Genomic DNA, 14,881 nt, shown 5'->3' on the forward strand with positions numbered 1-14,881 from the left:
CAGCACCAGCTGGGCTCACTGCTGTATCGGCTGTAAGAGGGGCTTCAGTGCTACAGATTATCAGCATACAGATTGAAGTGCACAATGGGACCTCTTTTAAATCAAAGCTCTTAAACTAAAGTACTCTGTGGGTAAAGTCAGCTAAGTCTCTGTGGGTTAAGTGTGATTACGGAAACTGAAATACTTCCTTGAGAAACACACACCCAACATTCTGCACGCAGGTGCAAAACCAATAACACAGAATAACTGAGGGAGCAGCTCACCCCAGAAGCGCGAACACACATCATTTTGTGCAGCCCTTTAAGTAGAGCGCTCCTCTAAATAGCTGATGTCTATCTTTTTACTGGTTTGCCCAAAAAATCTATCAGAAAACTGCAGCTTGTCCAAAAGTTTTAACAAGGAAAAATAAAACTGAACACATAACCCCTCTTCTTAAAACTCTGCAATGGCTCCCAGTTTCTTTTAGAATTGATTTTAAAGTTATTTTACTTGTTTTTAAAGCTCTTAACAGCCTTGCTCCTCCATACACCACTGATCTCCTATCATTCTATGTTCCAACCCGATCACTGAGGTCCTCGAATGCTTCCCTTTTAAATGTTCCTCATGTGTCTCACACAAGCGCCGGCCAGAGAGCTTTCTGTTTTTATGACCCCAAGTTGTGGAACTCTCTGCCTCTGGACATTAAAGGCGAGCTCTCTGCGTATTTTTAAAAGCAAATTTAAGACTTACCTTTTTAATCTAGCTTTTAATTTGGAGTCATTTATTTTTAGCCCTTGACTACATTATTATTTTTTATTATTTGTATTATTATTTTAACCATTATTATTTTAACCATTGCTTTAACATTTATTTATCTTATTTAATTATTTATTTCTTGTACTCATCTGATCGTGTTAATGCTACCTTATTTTTAACTTTTCTTTCCACTATTACTTATTTTATTAACTTTACTGTATTGATTTTGTTTTATTTTTAAGTAGTTTATTTATAATCATGCCTTTTATAATTTTACCATTGCTGTTGTTTTCTGTCTCTGTTATTCTGTGAAGCACTTTGGTCTGCTGCATGTTTTTATGTATGAAAGGTGCTATATAAATAAAGTTGAGTTGAGTCTTATAACCCGCCACTTGACTTATTTTTGCTTCACAAGTCAGGTCAGAAAACAAGCTATAGTAGAGAAGAAAATTCTCTCCTACATTTAAAACAAGTAACAAACTTTGATACAGACACTATGCTGGAAACATCTGATCACTGCTGGTTAGATCCAATCTTGCTGTCAGGAGCTGCCAAATGACTTGGTAAATGTTTTATTGATGTTCACAAGATCAACCGCTTTCTGAGACGCCCTTATGTTTCAACCAACAAGTCAAAAGTCCATTAGTATCTTAGACAAAAATAAGGCAACAAAATAAAAGTCACAAAGAAGTCTTTTCCAGATGTGGCTTATTTATAGATTATAGAGTAAACCCCTGAGGCTCTTTGGTTTAATTCATGTCAAGCTCTTATGCAAAGTCCTTCTAGTGAAAAGCAGAACAATGAGCTTAAACTCGATCAAACTGCCACCCTCTTTTAGTGGCAGCCAAAATCTCAAAATGCTGTGCAATGACAGGTACCAAAAATTGTCCAACAATAATAATGATGATAATAAGACAGTAGCCAGGACGGTGTGTTTACAAGTGGAGGAACAGAATTCTTTTTTTTTTTTTTTTAAAGGAACAAAGTGTTGCTGCAATACAAGGCAGCTGTGTTCCTGAAATGTCTGTGCTTGATTGAAAAGTGTTGGGCACAAATATGGGAGCCAGGGAGAGACTGCACTCTTCTTTTTTTAATCATTCTTTTATTGTTTTAAGGATTGTTGTTGCAGAGTAGGTGAGTTAGTGCACATGAAGCATTTGACAGGACTGGTTTTGGCAGGTTCATGGGCATCTCTCTTGTTTTTACATTAAAAAACCTAAATAATAGATACTCATTTGGTATGAAAGCTCTCAAAAAGAACCTGCAAAACAGACTCTGTGCTTGCTGATTACAATTCTCGCAGAGGAGGTAGAGACAAATGTGTTTTTAACCTCAGCGTCTGGCCATGGCCTTTCTGTTTGAGCCTTTGGCAGCACAGACAGCTGCAATGAAGTGGGCGACACTGCAAACCGACACTCAAATGCACACCTGTGTCCCCTGGTGCTAGTTAGAATATAGATGGAGGCACAGAGGAGCTGCAGGTTTTCCATCAAGATATAATCAATCACTGTGAAACCTATAGTCACATTTAGTAAAGAGGGTTTTTGAATACAGTGCAAGATTATTCAGCAAAAATATTTTTCGAAGAGAAGAAGATGGGTTTTGGTAGAATCAAAAAGAACTGTGTTTTGCTATAACACAAAAATAAGGTAGGATAATAGATTTGGAACTGTGTATTTAATTTTATGTAACCTCCAAGAGAAGAACATCCAGAAATGTTCATACGTGAAAGGAGCAGTTTAGTGAGAGGACTGCACAGTCATAGAGGCTCCTCACACCGCTATGCTAATGAGTTTCTCTGAGGGAGACCCAGTGTAACTGTGAGATGATTATGATAATCTCATATACTCCACCGCAGCAGAGCACAACACACACACATCCACACACACTTTTATAAACACTGTATGCACCCTCAACTGTGTTACTAGGCAACTGGAATCTGTTAGCCCCCCAAAGTTGCCCACACAAACAGACACAGACAGGAAACAAGGAGGAACACTAAAACAGTTGTTGATGAGGTAGAAACAAGAAAACACATGCATTAATCATATGCATGTCAACGGCTTGTGAGTGCTCACAGCTCACAATTATTACTGATATGCCACAATGTTAGCCAAATGACCTTCTTTTATGTACCTATCTTACCTCATCTTACATGCTCCACTGTACTGTTCGTGTTGTTCCCACTGTATGTTTAGACATGTATGTTTGCAAACCGTTCAACATAAACTAAGCATGCATTTAAAGGCTGCCTAACTTATTGAATTATTATCATTAACATATAAGGCCAATTTTCTAAGATGTAGAAGCTGTATTCTATTTCTTTTTGATGAAGTAAAACATGTGGCAGAGACAGGATTACAGTGAAGTACTGTATCTCTGCAAATTTGTCACGGTCTATCGATCTTGTTCTCTAGGTGAAAGGAAAGATGTTGATTTGGTGTACACAGGAAAAATGTTGCTTCTTCAAGATTCAAGTAGCTTTCCCAGAGAATATACATTTTGGGATCAATCAGAACATTTGTCAAAAAAATTGCAACACCATTAACTTCCATTAAGGGTCGACTGATTATTGGCAATGGCCGATTTATGATGCCGATATTCGTCATTTTGTCAGTTATCTGTATCAGCATTTTATTTTTCTGATCATCACTAATTATTTCATTAAACAATTAAAAAGTGAAAAAAACATTCTACACCGTCTAATTTATCAGACCTTGTACAGCCTCGGTGCTTCCAGAGCACTTAGGTCATCAAACCAGCTGCTCCTGGCAGTACCTCGGTCCAGACTCTCTACTCGTGGGGACAGAGCCTTCTCAGTGGCGGCCCCAAAGCTGTGGAACAGCCTACCTTTCCGGGTTAGAGCTGTCTGTAGAGCACTTTAAAACACTGCTGAAAACCCATCTTTTCTCCTTGGCGTTCAGTCCCAGCTAAACAAGAATCCTTGGCGTTTTACATTTTACTCTTTTTATTTCCTAAATTGAGCTCTTACTATTCTTTTATTGTTTTTATTTATTATTATATTTGTGTATAATTATATTGTATATTAATAACATGACAGCACTTTGGTCAACTGAGGTTGTTTTTAAATGTGCTTTATAAATAAAGCTTGACTTGACTTGACCACTTTGCATCACCTAATGCCCCGCCCACAACACTATCTGATTGCTAGACATCAAATGACTGTACTAAAACTGTAACTGATTAACTGTTCACTCCTGTATATGATGTTGAAAGTTCAGTTTTGATTAAACATTTGCTAAGGCGTTTATAAAAAGTCCTGTGTTGGAGTTTGTAATATTTCAAATTCCTAAATTTTGAAAGAAAGTTTTCATTTTTACTGTAAATGCATATCAGCTCCAAATATCGGTTATCGGTCTAATGATGGGTACCAGCCCTGAAAAAACGGTCAACCCCCAATCCCCATATCGTGCCACTTGCCCCGAACAGTATATCACAGGGGCATGTGTCTGACTCAAAGGATGCCTATTGGAGGTACCAGTCTGCTACTGGTCCCCTATTTGGGGAGTACTTCTCTACTAGGTATTTTCTTTTTTTCAAAGTCTCCTTAGCTATGTGGACCAATATATTCCAAGCTAGAATCATACATGTTACAAGTCTGGATTAAGAATTGGACTGTCCAATAAGGCTGGCATTTAGCCTTGCGTCCTTCTGCAATAATTGAGCCACATGTAATGCTGGGACTTGCCTCTCAATATGTAAATGATTACCCAGAATGAATTTCCTTTGAACAGAGTTTTGACAGGGTTTTGTTGCTCAGTATGACCACATGCAAGTCTAATGGGTTTAAATAATTAAAAAATCTAAAACCAGACCAGTTTTTCCCTCAGCGGGATAATGAGGCTCAGTGTCTGGTTAGACTGAAGGACTTGTAGCTACAGTATTTCATGGTTCTACACCAGTACGTTTGTAATTAGCTGCATACTGCTGCACTCTTAATGTTTCCAAAACCTGCAACATCATTAGTACTGTACAACAGTCAACAGCCAGCTAGCTCAACCCATCTATTAAACAACAGCACTGAACCTGCTGAGTGCCACTGGCTTTTTCTCCCCAATTTTTGTTTAATTATCAAAACACAATGTTCCCAAAATGTCATTAATGAATGTGTCCTCCAAAGCACGCTCAGCCCTGCACATTAATGGAGACATGTGACTGCATTAAACAGCGAACAAGACCCGAGACAAGCAGGGGGGGGGGGCATACAGAGAGAAACCCAGTTGGCATGTTGCTGATAATTATAGCCAGAGCCTGCTGTTCAGAGCCCCCCAAACACACATGATAAGGTGCTAGGGTGGGTAAACATGAGAAGGTTACATGGCAGCTCAGTAATTATATGAGTTCGACACATGACACTGTGCCAGTTAGCATAATGGGGATGTACTGAGCCTGTGAGGGTGGAGTGTCGTCAAGGCAACACATTAAGGGACAACAGTGTGCTACAGACAGATGCTGGATGAGAATAAATCTGCATGTTTCAATCGTTATTGTGAAGAAGTCATAATGGGTACTGCTCAGCGAGAGAACACAGATAATGACAGCGTCTGTTGCTTTGAAGAGTCTAACAAAGAGACACTGTTTCGTTGCATTGTGGGAAGTGCAGGAAACAACAGTTTTGTATTGTTTGACTTGGGGTATCTCAGTCTTTGCTGCTCCCTTTTTAATAATTCTAACCCTAAACCTGTTTAAGGTTAGAGTCTCTGTTATGCCTTGCTGTCTATGTGAATGTCAAAGGCATAATGGTGGGATTAGTCACCCCATTGCTGAGCTAACATCAGAAGTAGTAACAGAGGAGGGACAGGTTTGAAACAGCATCACTGGAAATGTCGGGCCGGCAGGACAGAGCGGTGTACTGTCTGTGTGTCATGTGTGTGATGCGAGACTGGTGCTGCTGGTTTACACATCATATCTCTCGTGTTACATCCATAGACTGTATAAAATATGGACGTAGAATCCGTGACGTCACCCATCTGTTTCTGAAGCGCAATTTTGAGGCCAATCGTCGGCCAGAGCCATATTGCTGCTGTCGAGTGATTGTGACGTAAAGAGGTGGGCTTTGAGCCTCCTAGCCAACAGCTGCAGTGTTCCTGCCTGTCAATCAAGTCAGCTGTGCCTCTCATTGGAAGACTTGTAATCTTAATATCTTAGAAATTGCACCGTTAGAAAAAAATTCACCCCCCGTACAGTGTGTGCCAATCGAGAAATTAGCTATCCAGACTACACTCATCTTTTGTACCAGGCTGTAAACATGTTTATTTCTGCTGTAACGATTGTCTTTTTCCCATTCATGTGTATGTGATTTCCGGTACTTCGAGAACCAGCCTCTAGTGGATCCTCGACGAACTGCAGTTTTTAGCACTTTCGCGTTGGACTGCCTGGATTAAAGGCAAAAGTGATACCGCTGCAACAGAAAGTGCAGTACTAACTTGTGTTAATGTGTTGTGAATTAACAAGCAAGACTGTAATTTGCAATTCAATATGATAATACATAGAAATTGACTAACTTCTGCGAAACATTCGGCAACTGGTCATATATTACAGATAACTCGCACCTTGTGGATACATTCAGGGAAATGTTAGGGAGATAAGCATTATAGTGACAGCATTGTTATTTTTTTTTTATGATTGTTTCATTGATACAACTTTGAATCGGCCATAACTGTGCTTAGTTCTCTTTTCCAAACAGAGCAGCCGATGGAAAGTGTCTTAAAAGTGACTTGGTATTTCTGTTTTTCAAAGTAAGACAAGGGCAGATTGAGGTTTATATGAAACTTGAAATTAGGTTGTTTGTTGACTTTTAAAAGGAGGTGCTTTCAGTCACACACACACTTTCTATTTCTCATTCCCTCAGTCTTATCTCATTTGACCCACTAGTAAGAGAAGGCCATGCAGCAGCAGCAGCAGCAGTAGTGAGAGTACTCCTCCAGCGCTCAGTGCATTAGACTGATTGCCCCGGCTGCTCTGATAATGTACAGCTCGCCTGCATGGACTGATCTGAGTCCATGTTCACGAAGCAGGGCAGCACTCTGACGCTGTGTATTTATAGCGGTACCATCATGAGAAAACCCCCAACTCAACAAACCAAGAGAGGCTCTGGCTCCCGCCCTCAGGGAAACCCCATAGCAACAAGGAACTCCAGCGAGCTGCCCGCTGTTTATTTTGGGCGTCTGCAGACAGGCTTGTGATAGTTTCAGGCTCGCCGCTGCATTTCTGTGAGAGCTTGATGTGTTCAGATGGTTTTAGGTGTGAGTGTGAGTGTGGGGTGAAGAAAGTGGCAGAACAAAGTGGGCATGTGAATGCACTTTAGCAAAGTGTATTTGGAGGTGTGCGTCTGTGTGTTTTTTGTGTCTAATTATGCACCCACAAGCAGGCCATTACATTTTGCCTGATCTGAGCTTTGCTAAGCAACCAGAGTTCAACACTGCATTAACTGCATAAGAGGATACAGACTTAACATCATGTAGCATAAAATTATGACCTTAAGTGTTTCTTGGGGAGACTAACCTCCTCTTGTTAATGCCTGTGTTCCAGGCGTTAACAAACAAAGTGCAGGATTATCTGGTGGAAGGTAGCAGAAAGTAGGCATTTGACTGTGTTGCTTTATGTCTCATTCAGGGCAGAAAGGTAGAGGTAAGTCTTTCTGACCAGCAGGCTAAAGCTAATATCCTCCAGGCTAATGCTGCCTGCCTGTCCAAACACTTGATGAGCTGAACAGCTGCTGTTGGCGGAGGGTGAGGGAGACAAGGGGGAGGAGGCCAAAGGGAGGTCAAGTCTGAGAGTGAGTAAACTAAATTAATGAGAAAAGAAAGTGAAGGGCAAACATTTGAAGAAAGGGGGCAGGTATATCAAAAATGGAGAGGAAGACAAATGGACGGGGGGGACAGACAGACAGAAGTGAGTAAGGGGAAGCAGCTGTAGAAAGAGATAGAGAGACTCAGTGAATATCGTAGATTGAATGCACGGGTCCTTGATGAGTTCAGATCAGGGCTACGTGTCGTCCAAAACCACCACCACACACCAGGGTGGCATAATCCTGTGGGTGTATGTGTGTGTGTGTGTGGGGGGAGGGGGGGCTGGCAGGTCAAGGCTCTGTATCCAGCAGTGCTATACAAGTACAGACGGGCCACAGCTCTGCCCACTCTGACAACAAGTGTCACTTTATTTATTGTTTGTGTGTGTCTTAGTTGGGTCACTGTTTGACACTCTCTTGGGTAACACATGGACACAGGTTACAGGTCACATTGTGCTTAGAGGAGTTTAAAGCAGGGGTGTCAAACATGCGGCCCGCGGGCCAAAACTGGCCCGCCAGAGGTTCCAATCCGGCCCGTGGAATAACTTTGCAAAGAGAAAGGGTTACATGGAAGACATGAAGACTGCAATTTTTCAATAAAAGTAACTGCGATTTCAGATTTGTCCTCTAGGGGTCACATTAAATTATATTGTTGACGGAGCGCACCTGAAAGGCGCTTTTTTTCCTGGGACTTTTTCCTTAAAGTGAGGAAATAGATTAGGCTACTTGCTGTTTGCATAATCCGGGAGCACTATAAGATGATCCACTAAATAGTCAACTTTACCTTCATTATTATAATCTATCTTTTCTTTTGCAGTAAACATTACATTCGGTGTCAGGTGAATGGGTAACCTGTGTGTTTGGTGTGTTCGCAGCAGGTTTCAGGGCTTAAAGAGTAAAATATTCGTCCCACTATGAGACTCATCATGGCAAAAAATACAAGAGTTTTTGTAGAAAGATAGTTCATTAAATGTGAAAATTTTCAGAATGTGCTTGTACTTTTTTGCACTAAAACAAAGGGAAAATTTAGAGATGTCATTATTTATAGGTTGTTATGTTGTGATTTTACTGGTCCGGCCCACTTTAGATCAACTTGGGCTGTATGTGGCCCCTGAACTGAAATGAGTTTGACACCCCCGAGTTAAAGCATGGTACAAGAAAGTCTTCTGTAGTAGTTTCAAAGATATCGTTGGACTCAATTATTGACAGAAGAAGCAGGTTTCCATTTATCAGAGCATGTTTTTAGAGAAATGTGTATTTCCTGTACTGTTCAAAAATGTAGACAACAATAAAGTCATTTAAATGAAACAAAAGTAGCAGTGAGACCATCAAGTCTGGCTTCCTCGCAGCACTGCAGAGCTAAATCGTGCCATTTTCACCTAACTGAGAGACAGAAATCTGCATCTCTGAGGATGCGTGTTGATGTTTCACCAGGTAGAAAGGGTGAAGGATGTGGACAAAAAAGAAATGAGTCATTTCTCCTCCTCATGAGAGCACAGAGATGTCTACAGGGCACACATCTTGTAAACATGAACACTACAAGAGTTAGATTTTGAGATAAAAGCTTCACAACTCAGAAGTGCATCACTTGAAGAATTTAAATTGCATTTAATGAAAACAAGCAGACACAGTATGAAGAACATGCAACATATATTTGATGAGGGGTATATTTTCAGAAGACTCAACTTGGGGTTGTTATTAGAGACAAAAAAAAACTAGAGGCACCATGCAAAAATGCAGAAGGTCATAATTTTTAAACAGAGTGCGCCTTTTGAAAGTGGAACAAGCAAAGATTCATGATACTTACAATGTGAGCACATCTCCAGGGGGTAACTGGCTTCATTTCCCTAAAAAAAAAAAAGGAGAGAAATATAAGTGTCAGTTTAAATTCTGACTGGAAACACCAACATATTCTCACATCGTGCTGATTTCTATACACCCCAGTGTGTGCGTGGAACACAGCATACACAACATTTTAGTACGTACGAACCATCTATACATGAGGCCCAAGGTCCTGACTCGCAGTTAACATTGCATTCATTTTCAGGCCATGTTTGATTAACAGGAATAATGCACAAAAAAAAATCAGCATTCAGCTAGTTTTTTTTTTTACACAGCTCTGAAGAGATAAAAATGATTCTGTTTTTTAAAAAGTCATCCGATTAAACCTTGCCAGGAGGTTTCCTCCTGAAAACCCATAACCAGACCTTACTGCTGATTTCATGGCTTACATTCCAGATCCAGAATCTGTGCTGTTCAGGTCATAAATTGTGACATGTTGTGTAAAGATGTAGAAATGGGCCTCTGGTTCTCTTTGCATGTGTGGAATTTAAATGCATGCAGGGAAGTTTCAGTCTTGTTATTGTGAAAACAGGACACTAATGCTGAGTCATGTAGAGCTTTTTCTGCACTGATGTATGAATCTTTCGGCGTGTGGTTTCTTTTGTCTTCAAGGTAAAACATCTTGTTCTGAACTTGTGGATGTAAATTCCTCAGAAAGCTTTTTGTCACAGAGTCTGCGAAGCACTGCATTACCTTACAACACCAGCAATAACCCACCTTTGCTTCCTGTTCATAGGTTTATGTTTATACAGCAGAATTAATTATGACTCAATCTAAAATAAAATGAGCACATTTCAACACACTCAAAGTTGATGCCGCACAAATTAAGCCACAGATTAATTCGATGGTAAATGTGAAACTCAATACTGAGTTTCAGGACTCGACTATATTTGAGTTGTTGCATGTTAAATCATTTATTGATATATTCTAATGTAGGCAGGAAATCTTTGCAAGTGCATGGAGGTAACTGTATAATGCACACACTTAAAAACAGTTACAGTGAACATTTCCATATAATGTTTCAAACCCCTTCAGGCTGTACACACTGCAAAGAATTCGGCACTTGCCAGTATTCTAATTCTTAGATTGAGACATGTTAGATGAATTACCTTGTTTTTAAAGTTATTTACTTGTTTTTAATTTTTGTATGTATGTTTGAATCTTAAACTGATTATGAACATGTCTTTTTTGTCTCAATTAGTCTGGGAATCTTAAATTGAGTGAATGACTGTTAAAACAAGCTACATTGGTTGTTTCACCTGAAGTCTCTTAAAAATAAAACTTGTTTCAAGATTGAGTAACAACTTCAAGTTGCTTGATTTAAGAATAACACATAAGGCATCTATTCAAGATACAATTAAGCTTGCATCTTATTGATTGCTCATAGTTCTGCTGTGCAAAATGTTAATATAGGTTTTTTGGTTTGGCTCTAAAGACTCTTTTAAATGTCTTGAAGTATGCATCAACCCTGAGCCACTATTAATAGTGTTCTTGATGTTATATGTTGTTAATCCTGACATTTATCAAAGGTTGCCAGTAATCCAGCTTGCTGTTGTGGTTTCTGTAGAAACATTTAAGAGGTATATTCCATGAATAAGAACTGGTGTAAAGATTTTAGTTTTAGTTTTAAGATGGATTATGGTTTATTTAGGATGAGCCAGCTTATATCAAGAAACAGTGTAATCATAGTTTTCTAATAGTGAGTCTTTTTTTACTTAAACTGGTGTTTTTCATTGTCCCCAGGCCTTAATTTGCTCAAATAAGTATACAAAATAAATAAATGAGATTTTATTTGCTTATATCCAGTATATTTGACTCATAACTGTGCTGTAGGAAGTTTGTTTTCAAGTACTTTGAGCTAAAAAAATCAGCATATTCTACTTATTTCAATCCTTTTTAATAATTTCCACAGCCTGCTTATTTCTAGATTTAACATCCTCATTTTGAGATTTCTTGTCAAGTTAAATTAACTTGCTGCATGGACAGATAACTTCACTAATTTTAAGAAATTTTCACCTTGAATTAAGTTTTTTCATCCTATATTTAAGCTACCCTTTTTGCAGTGCATGTCCTGCCACATTTAAATCATGCATCATGTCACACACAGCATCAAGTCTTCAACAAACGCACAGCCCTTTTTAAATTAACAATCCTGCCCAGAGACACAGTGTGGTAGTGTTGTGTGTGTGTGTGTGTGTGTGTGTGCGTGTATGGTATTGGCTCATGTTCAGCAGTCACATCCGCATCTCATCCCATCCAGCACTGCAGTGTTCACTGAGCCTGAGATTGCTGGCAGAGTGAAGGCTGAGTGCTCAGAGGGGAAGCCAGGGTGGAGTCCCTGTTGAAGAGGGGGCAGGACGGACGGATGACGGGGTGGGGATCCTACAGCTGAGAGTGGGAGAGATGCCCTAGGCTTGTTATCTATCGACCGGAAATGTTCTGTTGCTCCATCTAGGAAAACTGTGACTGTACTGAAAAAGTGACCGTGTGATCTGAACACACAGAGTGTACAGTAGCCAAGTACAACGTACAATATGCAATGTAAAGAATACAGGTACAGTAGATATTAAAAGTCTACACACCCTTGTTAAAATGCCAGGTTTTGTGATGTAGAAAAATGAGAGATAAATCATGTCAGAACTTTTTCCACCTGTAATTTGACCCATGTACAATTCAATAGATTTTTTAAAATCTTTTAGGGGGAAGAATAAAAAAAAAATAATAATAATGTGGTTACATAAGTGCACACACCCTCTTATAACTGGGGATGTAGCTGTGTTCAGAATAAACAATCACATTCAAACTCATGACAAATAGTAGTCAGTATACACCTGTCATAATTTAAAGTGACTTTGATTAATCCCAATAAAGATCAGCTGTTCTAGGAGAAAATGTTTCCAAGGCATTAGTTATACCATGGACCACAGTGAAGACGGTCATCATCAAGTGGAGAAAATATGGAACAACAGTGACATTACCAAGAACTGGACATCCCTCCAAAACTGATGAAAAGACCAGAAGAAAACTGGTCAGTGAGGCTTCAAAGAGGCCCACAGCAACATTAAAGGAGCTGCAGGGATTTCTAACTAGTACGGGCTGTGTACTACATGTGACAACATCTCTCCTATTCTTCATATGTTTCAGCTATGTGTAGGGTTGAAAGACGGAAGCTGTTTCTTATGAAGAAAAACATCCAAGCCCGGCAAAATGTTTCAAAAACATACATTAAGTCTCCCAAAAGCATGTGGCAAATGTTTTATAGTCTGAGGAGACCAAGGTTGAACTTTTTGGCCATAAATCCAAATGGTATGTTAGGCATAAAAACAACACTGCACATCACATAAAGAACACCAGACCCACAGAGAAGCATGGTGGGGGCAGCATCATGCTTTGGGTCTGTTTTTCTTCAGCTGGAACCAGGGCCTTAGTCAAGGTGGAGGGAAATATGAACAGTTACAAAAACCAGTCACCTCCAGGCCACTGTTGAGGCTGATTTATACTTCTGCGTCGAATCGACTGCGTAGCCTACGCTGGGGGTCCGTGTAGCTCCCGTACCTAGGCAGAGGCCTACGCACGTAGCTGACGTGCACCTCCTCCAAAATGTAATTACCCGTCAAATCAACGCGTACCCCAAGCCCTGTGAATGGTCCGCTTGGCTGCATTGTGATACCCGCATTTACAGCACTTCCGGGATCCCCGCTCATCAGCCGTGTATTTCATCTCCTCCTCTCTATTCTTCGTGTAATCATGTCTGTATGATAAACGGCAACATGTATCAGCTGTAGATTAACATAACATGCTTTAAATCGCTTTGGAAAAGTAAACGGAGATCGTAGCGGGGCTGGAAACAGCGACCAGCTATCAGAGAGACCACACTGCCCTCAAGCGTTTAGGAGGAAAATTGCTGCACAACACGGACACATCGACGCACAAGTATGTGTTGCTCAGGTCTGTGTCAGCCCTGACGCAGAAGTATAAATCGGCCTTTAGAAAGATGAAGAAGAAGAGGAATTTCACCTTTCAGCATGACAACGACCCAAAGCATACATCCAAATCAACAAAAGCATGGCTTCACGAAAACAAGATTAAAGTTCAGGAATGGCCCAGCCAGAGTCCAAATCCGAATCCAGATGAATATCTGTGGGGTGGTCTGAAGAGGGCTGTGCACAGGAGATGCCCTCACTATCTGATGGATTTGGAGCTCTTTTTAAAGGAGAATGGGCAAATATTACCACATCAAGATGTGCAATGCTAATAGACCCCCCACCAAAAAAAATGCAGTGTGATGATAAAATAAAAAGGTGCTTCAGAAAATTATTCGTTAAAGGGTTTGAAATTTATGCAACAACATTATTTTATTTTATTTTATTTTTTTCTAAAATATGTTTGAAAAAATGTCGATTGAATTGTTCATGTTATAGGTCACATAAAAGGTGGAAAAAGTTCTGACATGATTTATATTGATCTCAATTTTTTACATCACAAAACCTGGCATTTTAACAGAGATGTGTAGACTTTTGATATCCACTGTATATTTAATTCAATTTTCACAAACTTTCAAGACTTAATAAAAACAAATCTAGGACAAGGAGACACATGATGCGCTGTAACAGTGTCAGTGGCACACAGATATGGCAGACACAGTGAACTCCATGTTTTCAGTTATGTCATCCTCTTGCTTATCGCTGCGCTGCTGCACAACAGCAGACTTACATCAGAGAAGTTGTGGTATTTTAAGAGCAGTGAGGAGAAAGAGGTGACACAGGATTAGCCAGGAGAGCGACTTAACATTTGACACCCTATCAGGAGAGCAGAGACAGCTTTCTGCAGCTGAGGAGTGATCAGGGGTGACATACATGGTCTTCCTTTATAGAACAACAGGTTAACAGTGCAGAGTGTGCAGCAGAGCGCACAGAACACATGCGGACTCCACCATGCGGGGGCGGGGCGTCCCATGGACTGCTTGGCTCAGAGGGTAATGGTGACATAGCAATATTTGATCGATCCTGCATGGGAAAAGTCTGTCTGTTGGCTTCCCCGCACACATGTTTCTGATACAGAGCAGCATTGCATCATCTGTAGAAATGGGCTGAAGTTTTAAAGAGTGTGCTCAAGTTCAAGACCAGATCCTCTCTGCATCCTCACCACGTTGAAAGAGACTCATTCACATCTTTATTTAGGTTTTCCTAAGTTAGGAATAAAGAATAAACGAGTCATTCATTCTCACATTTTAGTTAGAGCCTATTTAGAGTCTTGTGAAACTTTGTGCAAGTGACCGAAGAGTTATGAAATTGAAATCATAACAAACACAGGTGTGGTGAGAATAAAGATAGCACACTCCATGGCACACAACTGCAGGTAACTTGACTGACCATTGTGTAGAAAAATAGGTGTCTGAAATGACTTAAGGCAGGACTCATAGACTGTATAAAATATGGACGTAGAATCCGTGACGTCACCCATCTGTTTCTGAAGCGCTGTTTTGAGGCCAGT

At 40.1% G+C, this 14,881-nt stretch overlaps 1 protein-coding gene across 3 annotated transcripts in view; it reads right to left on the minus strand.

The window, feature by feature from the left end:
* The window catches only part of ppp3r1a (protein phosphatase 3, regulatory subunit B, alpha a), a 36,819-nt gene that overhangs the window by 11,235 nt on the left and 10,703 nt on the right, over positions 1 to 14,881 (minus strand). For all 3 annotated transcript variants that reach the window (XM_034682143.1, XM_034682145.1, XM_034682144.1), the window contains one exon: positions 9,354 to 9,393. In XM_034682143.1, the coding sequence (XP_034538034.1) occupies positions 9,354 to 9,393 (40 nt within the window). The remainder of the gene's footprint in view (positions 1 to 9,353; positions 9,394 to 14,881) is intronic.

Source organism: Notolabrus celidotus, chromosome 4, assembly GCF_009762535.1.
Source record: "Notolabrus celidotus isolate fNotCel1 chromosome 4, fNotCel1.pri, whole genome shotgun sequence".
Lineage (NCBI taxonomy): Eukaryota > Metazoa > Chordata > Actinopteri > Labriformes > Labridae > Notolabrus > Notolabrus celidotus.